Source organism: Rhagoletis zephyria, unplaced genomic scaffold (assembly GCF_001687245.7).
Source record: "Rhagoletis zephyria isolate East Lansing unplaced genomic scaffold, Rhagoletis_zephyria_1.1 Rzeph_scaffold_02624, whole genome shotgun sequence".
Classification (NCBI taxonomy): Eukaryota; Metazoa; Arthropoda; class Insecta; order Diptera; family Tephritidae; genus Rhagoletis; species Rhagoletis zephyria.
This window is the reverse complement of record NW_016159708.1, coordinates 8,007-31,279: the sequence shown is the minus strand read 5'-3', so window position 1 is coordinate 31,279 and position 23,273 is coordinate 8,007. Positions and strand designations below refer to the sequence as shown.

The window sequence follows — 23,273 nt, the reverse complement described above, 5'->3', positions numbered from 1 at the left end:
ATTGTAATACCATGTTAATTGTTTTATTTTTTTTCCTTTTTGTGTTTTCCCTTTATTTGCTTTTGTACCGTATCTATTTTTTGGTAGCGCAGTTTCTTTAACTGCTAGTTTAATACATTAGGGTTGTGTTCGAGCTAAGCAATAATTGCATTAATGTTACAGCCATGTTTCACATAGATAAATACACACATCAGCTGCATACTTTAAATTTTCAAATGACCCTAAAAATCTGGAATTTTGACCAAAAACCTGGTCTTGTCATAATCTCATTTTGGTTGTTGATGTGTCCGTCCGACAGGGTTTGTTTTCAAAGAAGTAAAAAAAATTTAAATTCATGCGAGTCTAGGCTATGTCTTTTGCTTTTTGATTTGTGACCACTAGGGGAAATTGAGAAAGCAAAAAAAAAACAGTTCGCTTGGAAAAATTTAAACTTGCAACAATTTGCCAGTAAGAAAAACTGGGTGCATTCCAAAACGTCAAAATGCAAAGCATCAGCCTCTTTTATTTCCAAACCGCACTAGAAAAATAAGTCTAACATGCGTGGACGCGCACATTTGGCATTACAAGCTGCTGAGGTTTTAGAAATAAAAGAGACTAATGCTTTGTAATATGACGTTTTGGAATGCAGCCACTCTTAATGGCTTGCTGCTGGGTGCAATTGACACTAATAAACGCATTGTTTGCGCGACTTTTATACCAGGTAAAAATTGATAAAATAAGTACTTTTAAGTACACTACCGGACAAAAGTATTGACACAGAGAATTTTCCGCAATTCATGGAAAGTTTTTTTACTCTAATTTCTTTTCGCAAATTTTTTATAAAAATATAGTTCATAAATACTACAAGAAAAAATATAAAAATAACTCATTCAATAAATTTGCATACTAATTTGCAACTTTTCAATGAGATTTTGTAGAAAAATACTCAGAATTCGGTTTTATAGCCCATTCAATTTCAGTACCAAATAGTGCAAGTTTCAAGTTGCTAAAAATTCGCGTTGATTTTTTGGCAATTTTTTTTAACGCAGTTTCTTCCATATTAAAATCAACGCGATTTTTTAGCCGCTTAAAACTTGCGCTTAGACTAAAATTGGATGGGCTATAAAACCACATACCCAAAAATATTCTAAAGAAAATTCGCTATTTTTTTTTTTTATATGGAGAAAATTCATTGGTAGGTCCTAGCTACATACCTCAGACTTGCACTTTATTGTACTAAAATTGAATAGGCTAAAAAAAACTGCATACCCAATATTTTTCTAAAGAGTGTAATTAAAAAGTGCAATATTTTATTTAAATTTGGCAGAACTGTCTTTAATTGTGCACAAGGTTTTAAACTCTGATTTTTGGTGTTTTTGTTTTAGAACTAAAAATTATTTATAAAGGCTTATAATGAATGGTTTATCCATAACTCATCCCAGCTTACAAAAAGTGTATTCGTGAAAGAAATGGGGATGGATTTCCAACTATGATGACGGCTTTGAACGCAACTATAAACAAACCGTCAGCTGTTGTAAAGTTTTTAGGTCTGTTCATGTAAAAATTGTCGAGTAAGTTACCAGCAAAATAATTTCCGAGAATTCGCTCTTACAGAGAAAAACATCCAGAAAAGTACGTGAACGCAAAACCCGTAACAATATGCAAGTTTCATGAACAACTGATAATTTGTTGTTTATTCGCAGAAATTACCTCATAGAATAGTATTTCATGCTGGCAAATTTTTGCAAGTTAACCCTCTACTGCCAGCAAAATAACCCAAACACGGTGTCACAAATTTGGCAATTTTTTCTCACCTAACGAGTGGCTTAAAAATATATGTGTTAAACTAATGTTAAATGCATTGAGAAGTTAAGCTGATGCCAGATAAAACTTTGTAGCTTTGCGTGACATTTATAACTTTGCCAGCAAAGCGCCAGACGCAAAAGGTATGCCACAATGAACGCCAAGAAAACAATGTTGTACCGCTTTTTTACTCATCAAAGTTGCTGTGGATTTTAATTATTTTGATTTAAAATTATCAGCAATGTAATTAAGTTTTATGTTTCTGCATGAAAACCCGAATTTGGACGAAACAAAATAAATATTAAACCGGCTGATTGTCAAAGCGCGCAAAAAGATGGGAGTTGACCATCTTTTCGCTTCGCGCTGCCGCTTCAACGATTTATGTGGCATGCTTTGTGCATTTTCATACAATTCATCTTATCTGTCAAAGCGAATCTGTCACGTAAAGCGAAGCAAAAGTTTTATGTGACATCAGCTTTAACTACGAATAACGGAACTTAATTGGTTTGCCTATGGTTAGATGGCACTTGAATATAACCCCACCTTTGTGTGCGTGGTCGAAATAGAAAATAAACGTTCTATTCGTATGCGCGGAACTCAACTGCAAAAAAGAAGAACCAATGAAAAATGCAAGTTGTTCTTGTAAAACAAAAAATATTTTCTTAATTCACACATCCTCTTTGTGCCAATCAATAATTGTTTTACCGCTATCAAACTATTTTCTATTCTTCTCATACAATTTTCCATGTCGTCACCTGAAATGCAAAAAGACGTAACAACAACGCAACAGAAATAGAAAGTCGTGACTAATACTTTTATTTTATTTTTTTATAAAATGATGTGGGGAGTTGTAATTCGATGAAATCCATCATATAAATCAAAAAGTTATAACTGCATTTCAGCGATGATGTTTGTTACGTCTTTTGCATTTCAGGTGACGATATATTTCTTTGCAAAATAAAATTTAAAATAAATGACTTGGAGAAGTTTTTTTCTCGATATAGGTTTATTAATACGGAAATAATGGTTGTTCAGAGTTAAAACTTTTTTATGCATCTCCTTCATAATTCATGCAGTAGAGGGTTAACACTTTGCGTTCACGTACTTTTTGGAAATTTTTCCCAATGACAGCAAATTCTTAGAAATTAAGTTACTGGAGAGTTGCTGGCAAGTTACTGGATAATTTTTACATGAACAAACCCAAGCACCTAACAAGAACTCCGCCAAAAGACCTTCTATGGTACATACGTCCAACAAAAGCTCTACTGGAAGCTCTTCTATGGGCAGGAAGTTTTCAAGTTGCGCTCCACTCCATAGAAAGGAGATTCTCAGGAAGACCTATAAAAAAAAAGCTTTTAGCTTCTGAAAATTCTGCATGCTCTAACCTACAAAAACCATTTTCGTGACAAAAGTCAATTTTTTGAGGGTCATTTGAAAATTCTAATAAAGATTTTTTTTTTAGTTTGCCTTAACCGACAGTTTGATGTATGTATGCCTCGCGAAAATTATATTTTTCCTGTGACATACATAGTGTAATCTGCTGAAATATTATAACAATAGCGCAGCAGAAAGAAACTAAATTTATATATCCTTTATATTCTTGTGATGAGCAAACGCACGATATTGCCTGAGTCGCCAAAAGCTTCCGGCTATGTGGAAGATTCCCTTTCATAAAAAGTAACACTGCCACAATTATTGAAACGCGAACTAACTTCTCATCTGTATTTATTTAAGAATTGCTGTGATTTGTTATATTCGGTTAGTTTTTTTGTTCTGTTGTTGTCTTTTGTCTTTTGTGGTAATAATTTCACTACGTAGTAAATTCGTATTTATAAATATTTTAACAAAATGGTAACTATCTATATATGTATTGTATGGAAATGCAATTTTCATTGAACCATAATGTTCAAGTAAAAATATTTGGGTTAAGGTCTCGTTAATGCATACTTGCATATCTGTGGATTTATGGCGAAACAATCCAATTTCATTTATGGCTTGCCAATACAAAAGACACTAAATGATAATTCGAAATTTCATAGCAGAAGCAAATTACTTGTTAAGATGCTTTCAGAACTTTAGCATTAAAAATACATAAATAAACACATATTTAAAGAAAAGATGATGATGAGAAGATTTTTGGAAATTTCAGATTACTAATTTTCGACTCTAAGCTCACTGTACGACAACGTATTTAAAAAAAAGAAGAGTTATTTACAGTTACTGGCAGGTTAATAATGTCATGCTTCAAAGAAAATATTAGGTGTTTTAGCATTTAGCACACGAAAAATGCCAAAACTCCAATTTTAACGCACGCGTGGCCAAGGATGTGTATTGTAAAGCCAAACCTCTACAGATATGCAGTCTTCTATTGCTTTGAAATATAATATTGAGGAACAACTGTTGTACAATAGAATTAAATGAGAGAAGTTAAAATTATACCTAGATTCGACTGTAGATGAATCAGTAGTTACACAAGAAAAATAAAATATGAATTGTAAGAAAACAAATTTGGTCTGAATTTTGGCAACATAAAACAAACCAATATATTAAACAAGAAAGTACACATAAAAAACAAATTATCATTTAAGTTTATATTACTTTTAAAATGTGTATAAAACAAATTTAATTTATTTCTTTTTAAGAAAATTTGTTTGTATTGCAATTTGAGCGCAGTTAGAAAATTACACATAGAGAATGAATTATAATGCCGGATTTCCATCGGGCATTAAATGACAAATTTGAGCATTAAAAGCAGTTAAAAATAGGTCATTAAGTCCGTTCCTATTTGCCATTTGTGGAAATTCGGCAGTATTTATTCCCAGTAAACAAGAAACGATTCTTGTTTCATGCTTGCATATCTTCTCTACTATCGTTAACTCTGTATCCTTCCAAACCGAGCTAATTAATAAAGTAGTTGATTTAAAATTTCGAAAAAGAGAAGGAAAGAAAAACCACATAAGGCGTGCGCACAAGAAGATTGACGTTCTTTCTTTTTACTAGAAATTTGTGGACCTCGACGGCTAAATTTTTTTCAGTTATTTTTTCCATCAAAGTATTATAGGTTCTAAATATGAACCATATCGGACCATAAATACGGGTTTTCTCAAATATTCCGACATCTGCACCACCCTACGGATTAATTAATCGTTCATGTTGCATTGTTATCGAGCTCTGAGCCATGTTTGAAGTTAAAAGTATCTAGCTCATCGTGAAGTTGTTTAAAAATTTATAGGAAGATTTTATTACACACAGGTGAAACTTAATAAAAGCTTGTAATAAAACAAAGGTAACATAATTTTTAGAAAAAAAACCTACTTTTTTCAAATAAATTTTCGTTGTGCACACTCCTTTCCCCAAATTTACGTTTGTTTAACCCTAGTATTCATTTTTACTTTAAAAGTACTTAAACATACATATTTCAAATTATTATCAAATGCGTTTCCCTGCTTTTACTTATGTTAATTGTATGTAAGTCTGGGTGAATGCAGAATACACAAAGAACAAACAAGTTTTTTGTAATCTCCGTATATCCTACGCTGGCCTGACTTTCTTTATGCGTTTTTACCCCGTGATTTAGTTTTGGGTCTCCTTTTTCATTGCTTCAAATACATTTTTTATACAAATACATATGTTTATACAAATACTATATTTTAGAATTTTGGGTTGCAACACAAGTAACAAATTGAATTAAAGTTTTTTTCTTGATATATGTATGTAGCAGCATGTTTGCCGGCAAAGCCCTATTAAAAACGCTTTCGAAGTACAAGGCGAGCAGATTGTAATTTAATGTTTTAGTTCAAATAGAACTTTAAATATTTTTTGAAAAAGGAAAAGCATGTTTTTTTAAATACATAAGGTATAATATATATAATTTTATTTGCATATTTTTATATTCAATTTTAGATAGTCTATAAAAAACTTTCAACTCAAAAGAAAATAACGCCAATCTCAAAACCTAATATTAAAAAAAAATTAAAATTTAATAGTTCAGAAGTATTTTAATAATATATGTAGACGCTTGTTTGATATTACTTACTTTCCTCCTAGCACTAACGCTAGCAGTATTTAGTTTCCCCAAAACTCGGCAACGTTCACTAAACACCTATACTAGCCCGCCTTGATAAAGAAAATTACTCTTTTTTTTATCACAGACTGTACTTACTCGCACGCTTCACAGAACTTAATTTCAATTGAAAATGACATAAACCCAAACGAATACCTATTTTATGTTATAATAAACTGACAAATAGTAAACAAATAAAAGAGTGTATACGAAAACGAAACCAAAAAAAAAAACTAAGTGTTGATTTTGGTTTAATATTCGCTACTTTTACCACGGCAATATAGAACCTAAACATTTAGGTGTCAGTTGCTTTGGTTTCCATTTTGAGAGCCTGCAATCGCTTTTCACAGTACAAACTGCCGATAGGCTTCGCCAAAGACGCCGCCAGGCTTTTTGTTATTGTTAGCGTTGTATTGCTGGTGGTTGTATTTGATGGCTGGTTACTGGTAGGAGCATTATTCTCAACCGTTACCGGGTTAAGCGCAACTTCGCTGTCAGGTATTACACCAGTATTGCTGTTATTGGCTATGGCACTGCCACAACCACTGTCATCTATGTTGGTGTATTGCATTTGTGGCATTATGCCCGCTGTATACGATTGCCGCATGATTGGCAATCTATAATGGAAGTTCGTTTTGGTGATTGCCGTCGTCGTGGATGTAGCTGTGAGTGAGTTTTCTGTTTGCCTCGAAGCTGGTCCCGTCGCTGATGCGCTTTCCGTTGGCTTCCCTCTACATCCTCCGACATCTTCCGCCCGGCCACCACGCCGCAAAAGCACACTTGTTGTTGTTGTTACGGCTGCAGATGACGCGGGCATTCTCGTAGCAGCAGCAGCAGCAGCAGCGACAGTACTTTCCGTTTGCCAATTCGTACTATTGCGGCTACGATCTGTAATGGGAAATTTATTTTTCGTACAACTCAAGTCCAATTCAAGCGTATAAAAACGTCCGCGTGTATACTTTTTGTTTTGGTTCTCTAGTATGACCGTGCCACCGGTTTTGCTGTCATCACTGCCGACTCCGCCACCGACAACGCACCCGCCCGTGCTGATGCTGCCGCTGCTCAAACTCGTGGTTATGTTCGCATTCAAGTTCGTGCTACTACTGCTGGTGTTCACATTGGCATTTGTGTTGTTGTTGTTATTTGTAGTGGTACGTTGCACGTTGATGTCCGCGAATCCACTGACCATCGTTGGCTGTCGACTTACTGTACAAATACTGCTGCGATTACTGCTGTTTGTCGTTTGTTCACTGCTGCAATTGCTGCTGCTAATCGTCGGCTGACTGGAGGCTGTGCTTGTGCATGTTGTATTGCAAGAGAAGGCTGCAGTCGTCGAGGAGGCGGGGGTAATGGAGCAACGTTGAATGGCAACGCCGTCAACTTCATCAAAGTCTTCATTCGCTAACACCAATGGTGCTGCTATCCACTGTGTGGAACGATTGGTATCTTCGTAATCGCTTTCATCACTGTCGGAGGTTATGCGCAGTTCGTTTCTAAAATCACGCCCTAACGATGAAGCAACACTCACCGACGCTGATGTGTTGCCCAGGCCTCTAGCCTTCGATCGCGCAGCTATTTTATCCGCTTGCGTATTATCACCTTTTAATTTTGATTTTGTGCTTGCATCAAGCTTTGTTGAGCCATCTTGTAATAGATTTTCACAGCTTGCCTCATAAACACTAGCTAGTGGTTGTAATTTGCCACCGAGATGCGCTACCGTCTTATGAGTAGGCAAGTAACTTAGTCCCGCTAATGCCTGCGCCGTCAATGGCTTAAACGGACCACCGCTTGCCTCACCATGTCCACATCCAACAGCGGCACCAATTCCCATTGTAGAGGACGTGCTACTCATAACCTTCACGGAACGGATACTTACGCTCTGCTCTTGTGCTCTTTCGGCTTCTATTCGTTCCGATAACGCCCCAAAGTCCTTATCCTTATTTAATAGTATATCTGCCGGTTCTACGTAAAACGAGTCGAAATTTAAATCAAGGAACAGTTCTTGTAAAAAACGACGTGCATTCATCCTATAACTGCTGCGTCCCAATGATTTGCACACCTCTGAATAGAGGCAAATATCTTGAAAAGATGCCGGGTGCTTCTGTTTCAGCTCTAATAACGCCATTTTGGACTGTTTTGCACTGACAGGATTCGCTAAACGTTGCACGTGGAATAGAATATTAGCCGTCAGACGATCTGGCATACTCTCTTCGCTGAGTATACTTTCGGGTGAGTTGAATGAGATGTCAGATAGCTGTATAGTTGAAGAGCTTTGTGCATTTTGCTGTGCTGGCTGTGACCTCTGCAATTGCTGTTGTGTGCCTGGCAATTGCTGAGCGGTTAGCGATTGTTTATTCGCCCTGCGTGCAGAGTGCGACGCCGTTGTTGCCCCAACCAACGTACCGCTGCTTGTATATAGTTCACCACCTGTCGCTAGTGCAGCTCCGGCTGCTGACGTCACTGCAGCTGCTGATATGGCTGCATCACTATCAAGACGTTGCGCATGAGTACGATTGCGTCGAACACGCGAACAATGAAGACAATTATTGCGTCCGTGTTTTGCGCCTAACCACTTTGACCGCTTACTCACAGACGAGACATCAGAGAGCGACGAAATAACTGAAGACTCGTCACCACCACATTCATTGTTGAGAGAATCATTCAGGAACTGCTGGTTTGCAGTAAGCAAATTTATACCCATTAGGTCCTGATCTTGAATGTTGCGAGAGACATAAGTACGCGCGAGGTTGCGTGTGGGGAAGAGATCGAGCAGATTTTTCGGAAGACATATACCTAAAACCAGCAATTAGAATCGTTTAAAAAGGTTTAAAATATGGTTTGTTTGGATAATATATGGATGTCTCTAAAAATATCGGCAATAAAACCAGTATTTTTTGTCGACACAAAATTTGAATATATCTTTCGTATCTATAACTATAACAGCACAGAAGCGTTCAATTGCTAGGATCATGTAGAATTTCAATCTCGTAAAATATCTATATTTTTTTGGGTACACTACCTGCATAGCAAGGACCTTTCGAGTCGTTTTGTGCTAGAAACTTTGGTGCGGCTAATGTCGGCAGTGGCACTTGTTGCAACTCTTCGAAATCCAATCTCCTGAAAAGAATGCATCAATTCAAAGTTCTTTATATACATACATATAAAAATATTAATAGCTTACGGCATGCGCAACGAAGACTGTCTATCCAAACTACGCACTTTTATACGACGCTGTGATTCACCGAAAGAAGATTTTCGAGGTCGCATCACTGATGAACCAAGTGACAAAAATTCAATACGATCGATGATATCGTAAACATCTGTCGCCGATTCGGAGACCATCGGTCGACAGTACTTTCGCAATGAACGCAGCTGTGCGTAACCCTTTATGTCAGCCGGACTGAGAGAGGTATGAAGATATGAAGCACCAACTAAGGAGGTACCACGCAATAAGAGACTTCTTTGTGGCGGCACGTCGATAACTAGATTCGACATACTCGGTATAGGACTCAAGGGGAATTGTTGAAAATCACTGCAAAATTAATTCAAATTCAATAGAGTTTTGCAATGTTAAAAGTCTTATTACGAACGCAAAACAATATGCAAACAAGTGCTCACCCCACAGGCGGTATTCGCATTGTCACCGACTCACAACTACTCACGCCCGATGTATTCGAATCGGTGCACGAGTTGTAACGTACGCGATGCGAGGGATAATGTACCCCCATCGCTCCAATGGCTGTGCCACTAATTAGGCTAATCACATCTGTAGTTTTTGATTCGGACAACGAACGCTGATGTTTACCATGACGCATATATGTACCTTCCGGTAAGGTTTTTGACTTTGCGGCAACCGCTTGCTGTTGCGGCGGTTGGTGTTGCAGTACTTTCGTTGTGCCAACATCATCCCCTGTTTTACTACTTTCCGCAGTAGTATTCGCAGCGTCTGGTGGCTCTGAGCTGGCACTAGCTGCACCGCCATCATGACCAGTTGTGCTACTGCTACTCAATAGTAAATTCCAATAGCTGCCTGTATAGGAACCATCGATTTGATCATCAATGCCCGTGTAATTGTATGGGGGCATGTCCTCGTAATGATGCCGTACCGGTGTGTAAATATTGGACATCCAATCTTCAGGTTGGTGCACTGGCCACACTGTATTGCGATCATGGCGAACACTCAACCAATCTAGATAGATTGAAAAAGAAATATTAGCGAGTAAGTGAAAGAAGAATATGACGTTGAATGGAATAAAAGCAACTTACTTAGTTTGTAAAGTATATTTGCACCATCATTTGTACCGCCAATCAAACCCAATACACTGAAACAGGTGGCACGTATAGAGTACACAACACATTTTGTTGCTAGTATTACCAATTTTTCGTAAATTCTAAAAAGAAAGGCAAAGGAAATCATAAGTACGCAAATAAATATGTATACTGCAAAACAAATACGGCGGAACAAGTTGATCTGCTTGATCTGCTTGAAAAAAATAAAATAAAAATCATCAGATAACTGCAATCGAAATTAAAGACAAATGTTAGTAAAACAGTTGGCGCTAACACTTTTGCAAAGTGCTTGGCCGAGGTGTGTGTCTTTATTTGTAAAAGAGTTTTACACCGCCATCGAACGGCAAATGGATTTTATGAGCTTTGGCAAGGCAGAAATACATACAATCGGAGATTTGCCACAGCCTACCGCGGGGCGACCGGTGTTAGAACAAACTTTTTCTAATGTATGGCATTTTCCTTTCTACCGAAGAATGTGGCCTTCTCAGTGCCCTCTACGGACAAATTCTAAGAAGAGAGCAATAGAGAGCCAACATATTTTTAGGAAAGAAAGCATCATTAGATGTTTCTCGAACCAAGGATAGAGCCCAGGTCCAGTGGTAGTACGCACCTCTAACCACTCGGCTACAGCAGCCGTCATTCACTCCAATACGGTTTTGTTTGAGAAAATATTTTTTATGGACTTTTGTTGGGAATTAAATGAAATGAACACATCAAATGTAAACATGAAAAAAGTTTTTTATTTAATCAACTTCAATAAAAATAAATGCAAAAATACGGGCTCCACATTACAGTTTGTATAGAAAAAATTCACCTCATTCGTTACGAGATAAAAAGCGGAATAAACACGAAAATAAACAAAGTAGTTACTTTCTTTCAATTTTTACCACTTTTCTTCATGATTCTACAAAAATATATTAAAAAGAGGCATCTCAGATGACAAGTGAAGATATAAGTAAAAGAAAAGAAAATGTGTCTGTTCAAGTGAACTGGGGTCTACATTGATCAGATGAAAAAAAGGTTACAAAAATATGCCGATGATCGAGCTTAAACATCAAATCCCCGACTGGCTATGTAATCTATATATATAAAAATTAAGCCGAAAAAAAGTGTGCCGTTGTCCGCGGTAATCTCAGCAACGCGTGTAAGGAACACAATGAAAGTTTCACACATTGTTGGTGTTGCTTTGGCAAAGGTTTCTGTGAAGTTTGGTTGAAATCCGATAACGCGTGTGTGTGCGGTGCGTCGGTTAAGTGAGTGTGTTTTTGCTATTTGCCGCACGTATTTTTTGTACCGCACATAGCATTCATTAGAATTGAATACATTTTGGTCGTGTGTGTCTGGGCCGATTATTATGAAATTTGGTATATATATATATTTTTCCACGGAGAAGGTTAGTATAATATGCTTATTNGTTTCCCTGCTTACCGCTTATTGTAGCCATTCTTCCAGTACTCAATCTCATCCTGTTTCCGCGATTTTATATGATTCAAACCCCGTGAAAGAGAGTAGTAACGTGCCATTAGTAAACGCCCAACATCGCCGAGTGACTTAAGATTCGGCCATGAGCTAACAATCTCTTCAAGATAATACTTGAGGAATAGAAAACACAACATTTTAACACTACGTTCTCAAAGCAACGCCTTTCGTTTAAGTACCTTTTCATGACAAGCCTCTTCGAGCACATCCAATGCTGCTAGCACCACACTACGGTCTGGATCTTTTGTTTGCTGTATTATCAACGGTATACCCCAGACTTCGAAATTGTGTAGACGTGCACGTAATAGCACCGTTAAAAATTGTGTGGCATATAAGCGACCACTACGCGTTTTTGCTGAAGTTAAAGCTTTCGCCAGCACTTTCCGTGTCACCGATTCTAAAGAGTAGTCTAGACCGGAGACGGTTAACTTCACATAGCAGACATAATCTGTGTTGCGAACTAAATTGATTAAGCTGCGAATGGGGTATTTAAAATAAAATGTCGATGTGAATATTGAAATACTCAAAATATCAACAGTTTTGGAAACTTACTGTTCAAATACAGCTGTGTCAGTTAATATTCGAATGCCCTTTTGTGCGCGACACATGCGGCCAATGTATAAAAAATACTGCTGACACATTGTATCCTTCATGTGTTGTGGACTAAATAGGCAATCGTGCACACGATTAGATGTGCTCACCGCTAGTAGTTGTTTGCTAATGTCCGAAAAATAGTCTGTGAGTATGCGTATGCTTTCCATCTGTAAATAAAAGATGGAATATTTTCAAATTTGTTTAAAATATCCAAAAACTTGTATAGGATAGCTAAACCTTAATTTAAAAAAATAAGAGTATAGGCAGATAAATGCGCTATTCATCCGCCAATAGTTTTATTGTGAATTTGTGTTATCAAATAAAAACCTTTATTGATTCTCTTTTACATTGGCATAGTATTTTATCAATTTAATCGGCACTTATTATATAAACTTTACAGTATGTAACGAACAAGGAAAGATGCAAAAGCAGTTTCACTGCCGTAATGTGGACCTGGCGCATTCATTTTTTAACTTTGAATTCCGATTAGAGCTCTAACTGGAAATTCCTTTGGTTTTCATCTCACAAAACTTTCGATGTATAAGGATTTTTTTTTATTATAACATACCATCNTACTTACTGCTCAAATACAGCTGTGTCAGTTAATATTCGAATGCCCTTTTGTGCGCGACANAACTTACTGTTCAAATACAGCTGTGTCAGTTAATATTCGAATGCCCTTTTGTGCGCGACACATGCGGCCAATGTATAAAAAATACTGCTGACACATTGTATCCTTCATGTGTTGTGGACTAAATAGGCAATCGTGCACACGATTAGATGTGCTCACCGCTAGTAGTTGTTTGCTAATGTCCGAAAAATAGTCTGTGAGTATGCGTATGCTTTCCATCTGTAAATAAAAGATGGAATATTTTCAAATTTGTTTAAAATATCCAAAAACTTGTATAGGATAGCTAAACCTTAATTTAAAAAAATAAGAGTATAGGCAGATAAATGCGCTATTCATCCGCCAATAGTTTTATTGTGAATTTGTGTTATCAAATAAAAGCCTTTATTGATTCTCTTTTACATTGGCATAGTATTTTATCAATTCAATCGGCACGTATTATATAAACTTTACAGTATGTAACGAACAAGGAAAGATGCAAAAGCAGTTTCACTGCCGTAATGTGGACCTGGCGCATTCATTTTTTAACTTTGAATTCCGATTAGAGCTCTAACTGGAAATTCCTTTGGTTTTCATCTCACAAAACTTTCGATGTATAAGGATTTTTTTTTATTATAACATACCATCGGGCTGGCCAAAAGCCAATCAATGAAATCCAGTCCCGCCACCACGAATGCTGGTATTGATCTTCCATGTACCAAATGCTGATGTGAAAAACGGTTTTTGCTCGGTTTGTAATAGTCCAAAAGAGATTTCAAAAAATTATTGACCGTGTCATCAACGCGACGCATTAAATTTGACTGTAAAAGATTAAGTATTAATGTAGAATCTCATTTTACCAATAATTTAGTAGCTACTTACGCGCAATATAGTGATCACAATTTCCCAATCCCAACCATTGCCATCAGGCGAGGCCAATACATTCGAGTCGCGTATTAATTTTGCCACCCGCTGGTTTTCAAAGAAAGGTAACAGTTTTCGCTTAAACCGAAAGCTTGAACGTCGCGATGAAGATGGCTGCGTGTTCGACTCATCACTCGAAGACACCGAGTCCAGGCGCTGTCGATCGACTGTGAAGAGACCACCGCCAGCAGCGATGCCCAGTGTACCACCGCTGGTAAGTTGACCGGGCAGTGCAGATGATTGTAATGCATTGCCACTGAACGAACGCGCATGATCTTGCGCGTTGATTTCACGGCGAAACAGTCGGGTCTGTATTAACGCTAAAATTGAGAATGGATATGTTGCATTAGATTGTAATCCTAATGTGTATCATCAGATTATGATGGTCGACTTACAGCCCCCTTGTATAATACTATCCAAAAATAAACTACATGAAGCAGGACGATTACGTAGCATTTTTTGGTAATTTTGTAAAGCTGATATTGCGGCGGTTGCATTTTGATTACCCTGAGTTGCATGTGAAATTAGTGTAGGTAATGCCGGGCTGGTACTACAAATATCAGCCGGCAAATGTGTATGCATTAAATGCAAAATTTTACCTACAAACAATTGAAGGAAAGTGTAATTAGATGGTAGACAAGGAAAACGATACTACTATTTTCAAAGCGGATGTATACATACAACAACAACAACAACATACCAATTAAAACAGTTGCTCGCACTGACAGATGTGTATCGCTCGACCTAATCACCTCGACGAGGGCATTTAACAGTCCAGTCTCTAGAAAACAGTATAGCAATAAAGACAAATGTTGTTCGCAAACATTTGGCGCACGTGATGCTAAACTTGGAAGTATAAAACGGCCCTCCATGGCAACAAATCCATTTTCAAGCAACCATGCATCCTGAAAATGAGAAAATTTTATAAGTTTATATGTGTGTATGTACGTAAATAAAAATCATTCTACACATTTACGCTTGGAATAAAATCGCCTGAAAAGGTTGGACCCATTCGGTTGATTCTTTTTTTATTGTAATTATGAGGAAAGGTTTTCAGGATCCGATTTAATTGGTATTCAAAAACGGAAGATAAACATTTTATAAACGAATTTACCTGGCAGGTGTCGCTTATATCGAATTATTTACCTTTCGATAAAAAGTACACAGTTTAGAGCGGGCGGTAATCGGAGAAAAAGTTTTCTCACCTGAACTGCCACTAATGAATTCTATTCGGCAGCAAGAAGTCTCGATCAAAGATCAGCCAGGCAGCTCTTAAAGCTTTACCCTCACAAAAACAAATAAAAAATCTGAGGGTAATTGCGAAACTGCAATTGCAAGGAAAGGAGATATGAACGGAGAACTATGCCCTTAAGTGTAAACAGAAATGAAGAAGAGGCTAGGTGTGGGAAGAAAATGTGCCACTGACCAGATTTAAGTAGAAGACGATTACGCATACATGCAAACAATTTTTGCAAACCTTTGCAGACATCTGAAGTAAGGAAATAATAGCATCGGCAAGGTTCAAAGGGTAAACAAATTGATAATGAGATCATCCAAAGAAATTGGGGTACCTTTAGATGGTAACACAACTGGCCTTTTTTGACCTACACACGTGTGGAGGGGCGTTCGCTCTCCAATGAATTCAACCTAGCCTTAGGCTATTTACTTTACAAAACTTTTTGGCTTTTCAACGCCATTTCAAATGCTTAAGAAGCGTCGCTAAGCACGTTGGGTATTTGCTAGTTATACATATCTATGTTCGTATGTAAAAGTAGCTTATGTCGGGAAGCTGGCTTTAGTATAATGCACCATTCCCTTTATTCTTAAAACGGCGACAAGGAATTTTTTGATGAGACTTATTAAGAATATTGACTGGCTAGTATCGGAACTGTTTCTTGCATGTTGCACAAAAGTTTTTCAACGGCTCGGCGCCAGTGAGTCATTCGCAAGTGTAAAGCCAGCCTTCAGACATAAGCTACTATTCCATACGAAGACAGATATATGTAAGTATTTTCTCATTTATGGATTACCTGAAAATTGGATGGATCGACAGTTTGCAGCGCTATCGTATAATCATCCGTCCAGGGTAGTTGTGGAACATTTAAAAGCTCATAAAGCAAGTCCATTATTGCTTTCTGAAAAGTAAATAAAACCACACATTAAATTGCATGACAGAAATCACAATTAAAAACTAACTAGTACGTAAATATCAGAATGTTGTACTTACTCTAACTTCTGTTTGATTCAGATACAACGTATCCACTATTGCTTTCAAACCTGACGGCTTGCTGGGATTACAGAACTCAATAGTACCTGTCCAGCTACGCAGTACCGACAACAGCGCTAGCCGGCAACTGGTATAACGCAGCTCGCGGGCATCTCTAGAGAAGCGAAATAACAAAAGGAAATAATTAGTGAACACTTTTGTTCTAACTTATGTAAACCAAGCTATTATGCTTACTTATTTTTATCCATGATACCCAAACGGTATGTAAAATCGCAATATGGAGCCGCGAGGCAATCCAGACGCACACCCGATATATTGCGCGTCTGTGGCCATTCCAGCAAGTAGAGTAGAACGCCACACAAACTCTCGGCAATACGTGGATTGTGGCATTCCAGAACATTGCGCGTGATAGCTGTGACGCCGCCGCAAACGATCAGTAAAGTAGGATTCAGCACCGCAAATTCGCATAGAGTTGCCAAACAGGCGCGCAACATATTATCACCATCTTCGATGCCGCTATCGGCGAGTGACACCAAACAACGCACCAGCACCGGATTGATATCAGCCGGAGAAATGGCAAGCATTTTGCGAATCTATGAGAATTGGATGGAAAGATTAAAAAAAAACAATCAAATTTGTCTGCTTTTCTAGCATTTTTACTTACCAATTTTAATGCTTGCACACGTTCATCGTCATTTTTCAGTAGCACATCGATAGAGCGGCATATCAGATGTTGCAGTTGCATCGAATTAAAGATTTTAACATCGCGCGGTGTCACCAGCGCATAACGAATGGCGCGCAAAGCGGCAGCGCGCACTTGCGTAAATGTGTGAATTAGTGAGGCGCTCAGTCTTAAAAATTTTAGAAAAAATGTTAATGTATCAATTGTTAAGGATTGGAATAAAGAAAAATATTTATGCATTAACACGATTGGGATACGATTTGCACCAAATTTTAGGCAAATGCCCAATCGTGTGACACTGCTTTTAGGTTGAATGTAAATAAATTAAAGTGAAACAAAGAACTAAGTTCGATAAAGATTTATTTAATTAGAAGAAGGAATCATTTATTTCTTCAGGTAGTCCTAAAAAACGATCTAAAAGTTTTTAATGCCGCGAAGTCTTATAGCATAGACAGACTTAATTCGGATTAACGGAGCAGGTGATCTGATCAAAATAGTACCCTGAGAGTATTGCGGATTAAGCGTGCCGCGATGTCGTGAGTTCGAATCCCACGATGAAAAATTTTTTCAATAATTTTTTTAGATCCTTCAATTATTACTTTTAATTTCTTTAAATGTAATTAAAGTTGTTTTTTTTTAATAAATAATAATAAAATCAAATAAAAAAAATAGTTTGTTCTGCTACCACGGACAGCAAACTCGCGTGCTTTGCTTGCTTACATGTATGCCCAGAGGGCGTAGAATACAGGGAACATGCAAAACTAGCCTGGACATCTACATATGTAGTATCTACGTCGTCGTCGGCAAGCACACACCATACTAATTCAAATAAGTTCTTATTCAATTTCAATTGAATTCAAGTCTGAATTAGTATGGTGACAGCATTTAGCCCAGTCAAGTTGGCTCAATGAATAGGGGTAAGCTTACACAATAATTCGGTATGAGTATTGCGAACACCATTATGAATGAAATGTCAAAAGTCCCCATCGATCCCACGTCTGCAAAAAAATGTATGCAAGGTTAAAGGTTACATAAATTGCTTTTTTGCATTTTTCAGCCAAATGGTACGGTTTATCATAAAAATAGGTGAGACGAAAGTGTAGATCATACAATTGTCTATAAAAAGTGTTATAGCATTTTCCTTGCTAAGGATTACCATTTCTGAGATATAGCGCTTAAAAATTATAGTAAAAGGTGTATACTCCATAATATGCAAATCATAAATTTGTATAGAAACTTTTTGTATGTATATCCACTTAAGTGCTCATAACTGCTACATTTATTATTCAATTTCGATTAGCAGGGTCTTATTGTATTTATGAAAGATCATGCTTCACTATTTTAGATTCGAAAGCTATAAAAAAAAATTATATGCAATTAAGTGAGTCCACTCTTTTACATCTCAAAAAACCAAAACTTGGGTATATTTCAAAAACTATTATAGTTTACGATATTTTGCCTTCATATTTAGATTCAGTGCAATTTACAATTAGATGAATNTTATATGCAATTAAGTGAGTCCACTCTTTTACATCTCAAAAAACCAAAACTTGGGTATATTTCAAAAACTATTGTAGTTTATGATATTTTGCCTTCATATTTAGATTCAGTGCAATTTACAATTAGATGAATAGTTTTCTCTAATTATTTTTAATTCATATGGCTTTCATCACTTCCAGTGGTACTATTTTTATTGCATGCAATATTATTTAGTTAAACAGTCGTGGAGTAGGCCTACCGGGGAAGAAACGCTAAAAAAAAACACCACTTAAAACACTACCCCACAAGTACAGTGAAAATTGCGCATATTATGGAGAACACCATTTTTTGAATCGCTATATCTCAGGAATGGTAATACTTAGGAAGAAAAATGTTACAACAGTTTTTATAGATAATTGCACAATCTACACTTTTGTCTATGCTATACGGGTAAGGATGGTGTATATCTTAAGTAATGGATGAGCAAAATGATGGTTTGCCAATAATTGCATACAGTTCGCTGGTTTATTGGAAAGCCATGGAGACTAACTTTGACCATACAACGTTTTCCAGAGTACAAAGATCAGCCTGCATTGCAATTATAATGTAGAACGGAAGCCTTAAACATCAGCCATCATATGCTACTGGTTGAGTTATTTGTTAATCATTCTAGTACTTTTGTAGAGTGCCTGAGGTTGAGGGAACACGGTTTATGGAAAGACCTTACGTACGAGCACGGACAAAAATTGAATATCTCCACATCGAAAAATCGATTCGACCACCTAATTTGGTCAGTAGTTTTTCTGGCTGAAGGCTTTACTATCAGGGAGTCGTGTGAAACAGTTCTAGTCTCAAAACAAACCAGAACAAGCATTGTATCACCTCTAGCCTAACAACACAGACGCCTGTCTGGCTGACTCAAGAGCTCAAATATTGCTAAATATTATTGAGGAATTAAAGGCTTTTAAGGTCGTAAAAATAAGTTAGGTGCTTCCAGATCTGGGTGACGGTGCCGCATCTCTCAGCACTGGGAAAATATGACAGACGTTTTCTTGGCCTACCGTTAGGAGTTTGACGACAACGATTTATAGACGATAAGAAGTGTAGTTGGTGACCCACCTACTGCGTAAGACCGACTTCAGTGTTATTATCAAATTGGACATGGATTTGTCTCCAGCAAATCCCGTTTCATCAGCACACTGGGCGTATTTTGAGCGATATCCCGATAGTTATTTGGGAGCCTCTTCGACGGTTAGACGCAACCGACAAAGCAGACAGAAATTAAATTAAATGGTTCTTTATATTTTGCTTACGGCACTACTAAGAATCCAACCAAAGGTGACAAATAAAAAAAAAAATTATATTAATAGCCAAACAAGAATAGCCTAACAAGCGTTGGCGTGTCCAAAATATATTTTGCTAAACTTTACGTTATTTATTTTAAATAATTTGATCCAACTACAATGCAAGGTAAAAGGCAATAAAAAAAGGAAAAGGCAATAAAAAACTTACCCATAAAGCAACTCTTCCGTGTTAAACCCTAAATTGCTTTTCGCAGTCTGCTGCTCCGATTGGTGGTGCTGCTGCTGCTGCTGGCAAAGTGTGGCCAACCTATTAAGCAAAACGAGGCGCTTCGTGTCGCGTGTGTCACGGCAACATAGCGCCGTATAGATATCATAGGCATTCTCTGCATTGGATTTCTTTGGATCCAGCCGATAATCATCGTCGGGATCTTGTGGATCTGCAAAGGGAAAGAAATAAGAAAGAAATATGGCATTAGAAATATAATTTATTCTTCATGCGGCGCTACAAGTTTGTAGTGAACCTTAAAATCATGTACACTCATAAATTTATAGTAATTAAAAATACAAATAATAAAATATGAATGGAAATTACGGGAAATGCTCTTAATAAAAAGTAAACCATAAAATAGATTAAAAAATTGCATATAAAATATAAAATAATGGCCAATCGAATTTGTAAGAAAAACTAAATTAAATTAGTTTTCTTTTATCCAATTCTTTCCGCGGGAATCTTTTGTCAATAAGTGTAGTGCTACAGCCTTGTAAAAATAAAGCTGGAATGCCAGACAAATTTTTGGCGGATTCAGCAAAACACAAATAGAAACTTTTCCCATAACAAAATAAACTTTTTCCATAACAAAAGTTTATGGAAAATATAAGTAGTTTAACTTAGCTTGGCAAGAGACCACTCAGTGGTCACCACTGAACTGAAGAAGTGTGATGTTTTCTAATTTCAATAAAAAATAAAAAATAAAAATAAATAAAATCAATTGAAGAACATTGTTGGTAAAGTTTAAGACAGTTTCGGGGCTTTTTTTGTTTAATAGCATAGGTTAGATTAGGCTGGCTCCACAGAGATCATTAAAATTTTGACCAATTTTCAAAAGCTATTCTCTGGAAACCGGTTGCAATTTTGACGAATATCGTAGTGGAGCACTTGTTGTATCCTATTTTGGCAGCTGCCTCAAGAGACTAATCTGTAATCTGCTAAAGGTCCGACACTGTGCCTGCTGGTTCTGTGCAGATCATGCTTCCGGTTGATTGCATGAGTCTGTCGGCCTCCCCGTTGCCCGTAATGCCAGTAGGATGGACGCGTTATTATTTGTGCTTTAAGCACAGCAGCAGTTTTGAGCGCTATATGTATTTTTGGCCGATAGGTTCGCCGTTTTTCTGCTTCACAGCTGCCTACCAAACCAGTAGCCCAGGGAACAATATTGTCCTGCCAATCGCCGTGAAGGGAGCATCCGAAGAAATAATCCTACTCGGCCAAATTCGACGGCGAAATATCCAATACATGTTCGGGTCGTGAACGCTACTCTAACGACCTCAACCACCTCTTTACTTTTTTTAAGCGGTGGTAAGGTTTGCCTGGCCACAAGTGTACATATGTATGTACATATTTCCAAGCAGTAAAAAAAATCTAAGATATTGAATGACCACAAAAGTGTTGGGAATCCAAAAGCACTTCGAGGTGTGAAAGTTAATAAAAACAAAGAAATAACTTAACTTAAATTTCATTGGGGCATTGAACGTACATAGAAATTTAATACGGCACTAACCTACGACACAGATGACGCCCTTCCTTACCACATTCTATGTATGTATGTATGTATGTATGTATGAATACTGTATAAGGCTTGAGTTAAGCACAAGCGTTCAATACAAATGTACATAAATGCATGTACGCATCAAGAAGGGTTGGAAAGAAGTGCGTCCCTTCAACGCTCACGCATTTCCCGGCAACGACAATGCTTAACTTAACACGCACAAACACAGATAGCGCAAAAAATGCATTCATGGCAGCTTGTATGTATGCATGTAGGTGTGTGTGTGTGTGTGTGTGTGTGAAGAATGCATCCATTTATGTAGGTTGATTGTCTGAACCCAGACAGCAATTTATTCAAGAAATACGCACTGCAATACGGTTTGTCTACGCACTTGCTTGCTATACAAAAGCAGAAAGGCAACAAAAAAATTGCTGCATTTTTATACTTAATACACCGGAGAAATAGTGTGAATCCATATTGAGGACAACTGAAGTTGAGAAGGCGCACATGTCTACCGCATGCCTTTAATTCAATACTTGAGCTCTTAAATAGCGGTTGAGTATAAAATTTCATTTTCTGAATGGATATCGAGGATGTCACTGAAATGCGAGAAGGATATACATATGTATGTACATATGCACGAACATGTACCCCAATATATACATAAGTCTTTATTCATGGTATGGCCATAAACATAAACCACATACAATAATGGATTGATGAACGCTTAAGTTTAATTAACAGCTATGCCTCAAGTGTTGATGAAATAATTTCACACCTATGCACAGGAGTACAAAAACAATACGTACTAAGTTACAAAGTTTAATAAAAATGTGGTTCGTAGATCGTTAAGGGAGCTCATGAAATAGGCGAGCTTTTAAAAAATTCGCTCTCGAAAAGGCTTTCAGAGGCATTTAAATAATTGCCTCTATCGCAGAAGTCAATAATTCGGTACGACATTTCCGTGTACAGTTGTACACAAAACAATAGGAGTGCGATATTTAGTTATACAACAAACACCATATAAATTCAGATTTCAAACTTTGTACAAGAATTAAAAACATTTTGCAAATTTTCACCAAATTTCAAACTTTTTAATCAGAATCTTTAGAAAAAATTTTGGTATGTAGTTTTGTAGCACATTTAATGCTCTCTTCTAATGAAGTGCAAGTTTCAAATTGCTAAAAAATTCCGTTGATTTTTGGCAATTTTTTTTTTTGCTGGCAGTGTGCTCCATATAAACGAAAATTGTCGAACATACCTTGTATGGAAAAAACGTAAAACACCTTCAACCAGAAAAATTCTCAAAAATCAAGGGGATTTTTTTATCAACTTGAAACTTGCACTTTATTTACTAGAATTATTTAAATGGGCTACAAAACTGTTCACCACAATTTTTGCTAAGGATTCTGATTAAAAAGTTTGAAATTTTTATAATTTTTGTACAAAGTTTAAAATCTGAATGTAAATATATGGTGTTCGTTGTATAGCCAGATAGACTTTTATAAAAATATAATAATAAACAAAATATACTTATCACTTTTACTATTTTCTTGGCAACTGTATATTATCGCCGATGATATCGCTATTTTCACCAAGGCGTCACGTCACGTCTTTATGATACGAAAGTGATATTGCAATCGGAAGCAATTTCGATAGGAATGAAAGGAACTTGTACGATAAAGTCGGAAGCGCTAAACAAAAATTCATCGGAACGTTAAATATTTGATGAAACATAATGGGGGAAATTTTGGGATATCATCGAGCCGCAAAGTTACTTACACCATTTTCATTATTCTCTTTTCGGCATAGATTACAAGAATTTAAGAATTTATAGTAATAGCATATTTCCACCAAAAGCTTAACTGCAGTTAAGAGGTCAGGAAGGTTGCAACAATTTTCACATGGTGTGATCGGGAGGGTTTCATTCTTAATTTTTGCTTTTTTGCATGTTATTCGAAAATTATTGCTGGCACATTAATTGAAATGGCCAACAAACTGAGAAAATAATATAAATATTTTACTTGAAAGAACTTCCAAGATGTGCTTTGTTAATTTTCAAATCCTCAAAAAGTA

The 23,273-nt window shown here is 36.8% G+C and overlaps 1 protein-coding gene and 1 long non-coding RNA gene across 2 annotated transcripts; both read right to left on the bottom strand.

Moving 5' to 3' along the window:
- Positions 1-1,156: 1,156 nt before the first annotated feature.
- On the bottom strand, positions 1,157-2,605 carry LOC108367297 (uncharacterized). Its single transcript, XR_001848233.1, has 2 exons — positions 2,265-2,605; positions 1,157-1,853 (listed from the first exon to the last, which is right to left on the bottom strand). It is a non-coding gene; the product is annotated as an uncharacterized LOC108367297 (long non-coding RNA).
- A 2,832-nt stretch (positions 2,606-5,437) lies between these two features.
- rictor (rapamycin-insensitive companion of Tor) lies at positions 5,438-19,868 on the bottom strand (the record flags this gene model as incomplete). Its single annotated transcript, XM_017621880.1, has 18 exons — positions 5,438-8,638; positions 8,865-8,962; positions 9,027-9,377; positions 9,464-10,034; positions 10,112-10,285; positions 10,638-10,642; positions 11,564-11,727; positions 11,794-12,088; positions 12,850-13,058; positions 13,460-13,636; positions 13,698-14,059; positions 14,135-14,338; positions 14,440-14,644; positions 15,770-15,874; positions 15,967-16,120; positions 16,201-16,559; positions 16,631-16,817; positions 19,640-19,868. Coding segments are annotated over 18 exons (6,347 nt in total), but the record flags the coding sequence as incomplete, so codon positions are not given.
- Between the last annotated feature and the right edge of the window lie 3,405 nt (positions 19,869-23,273).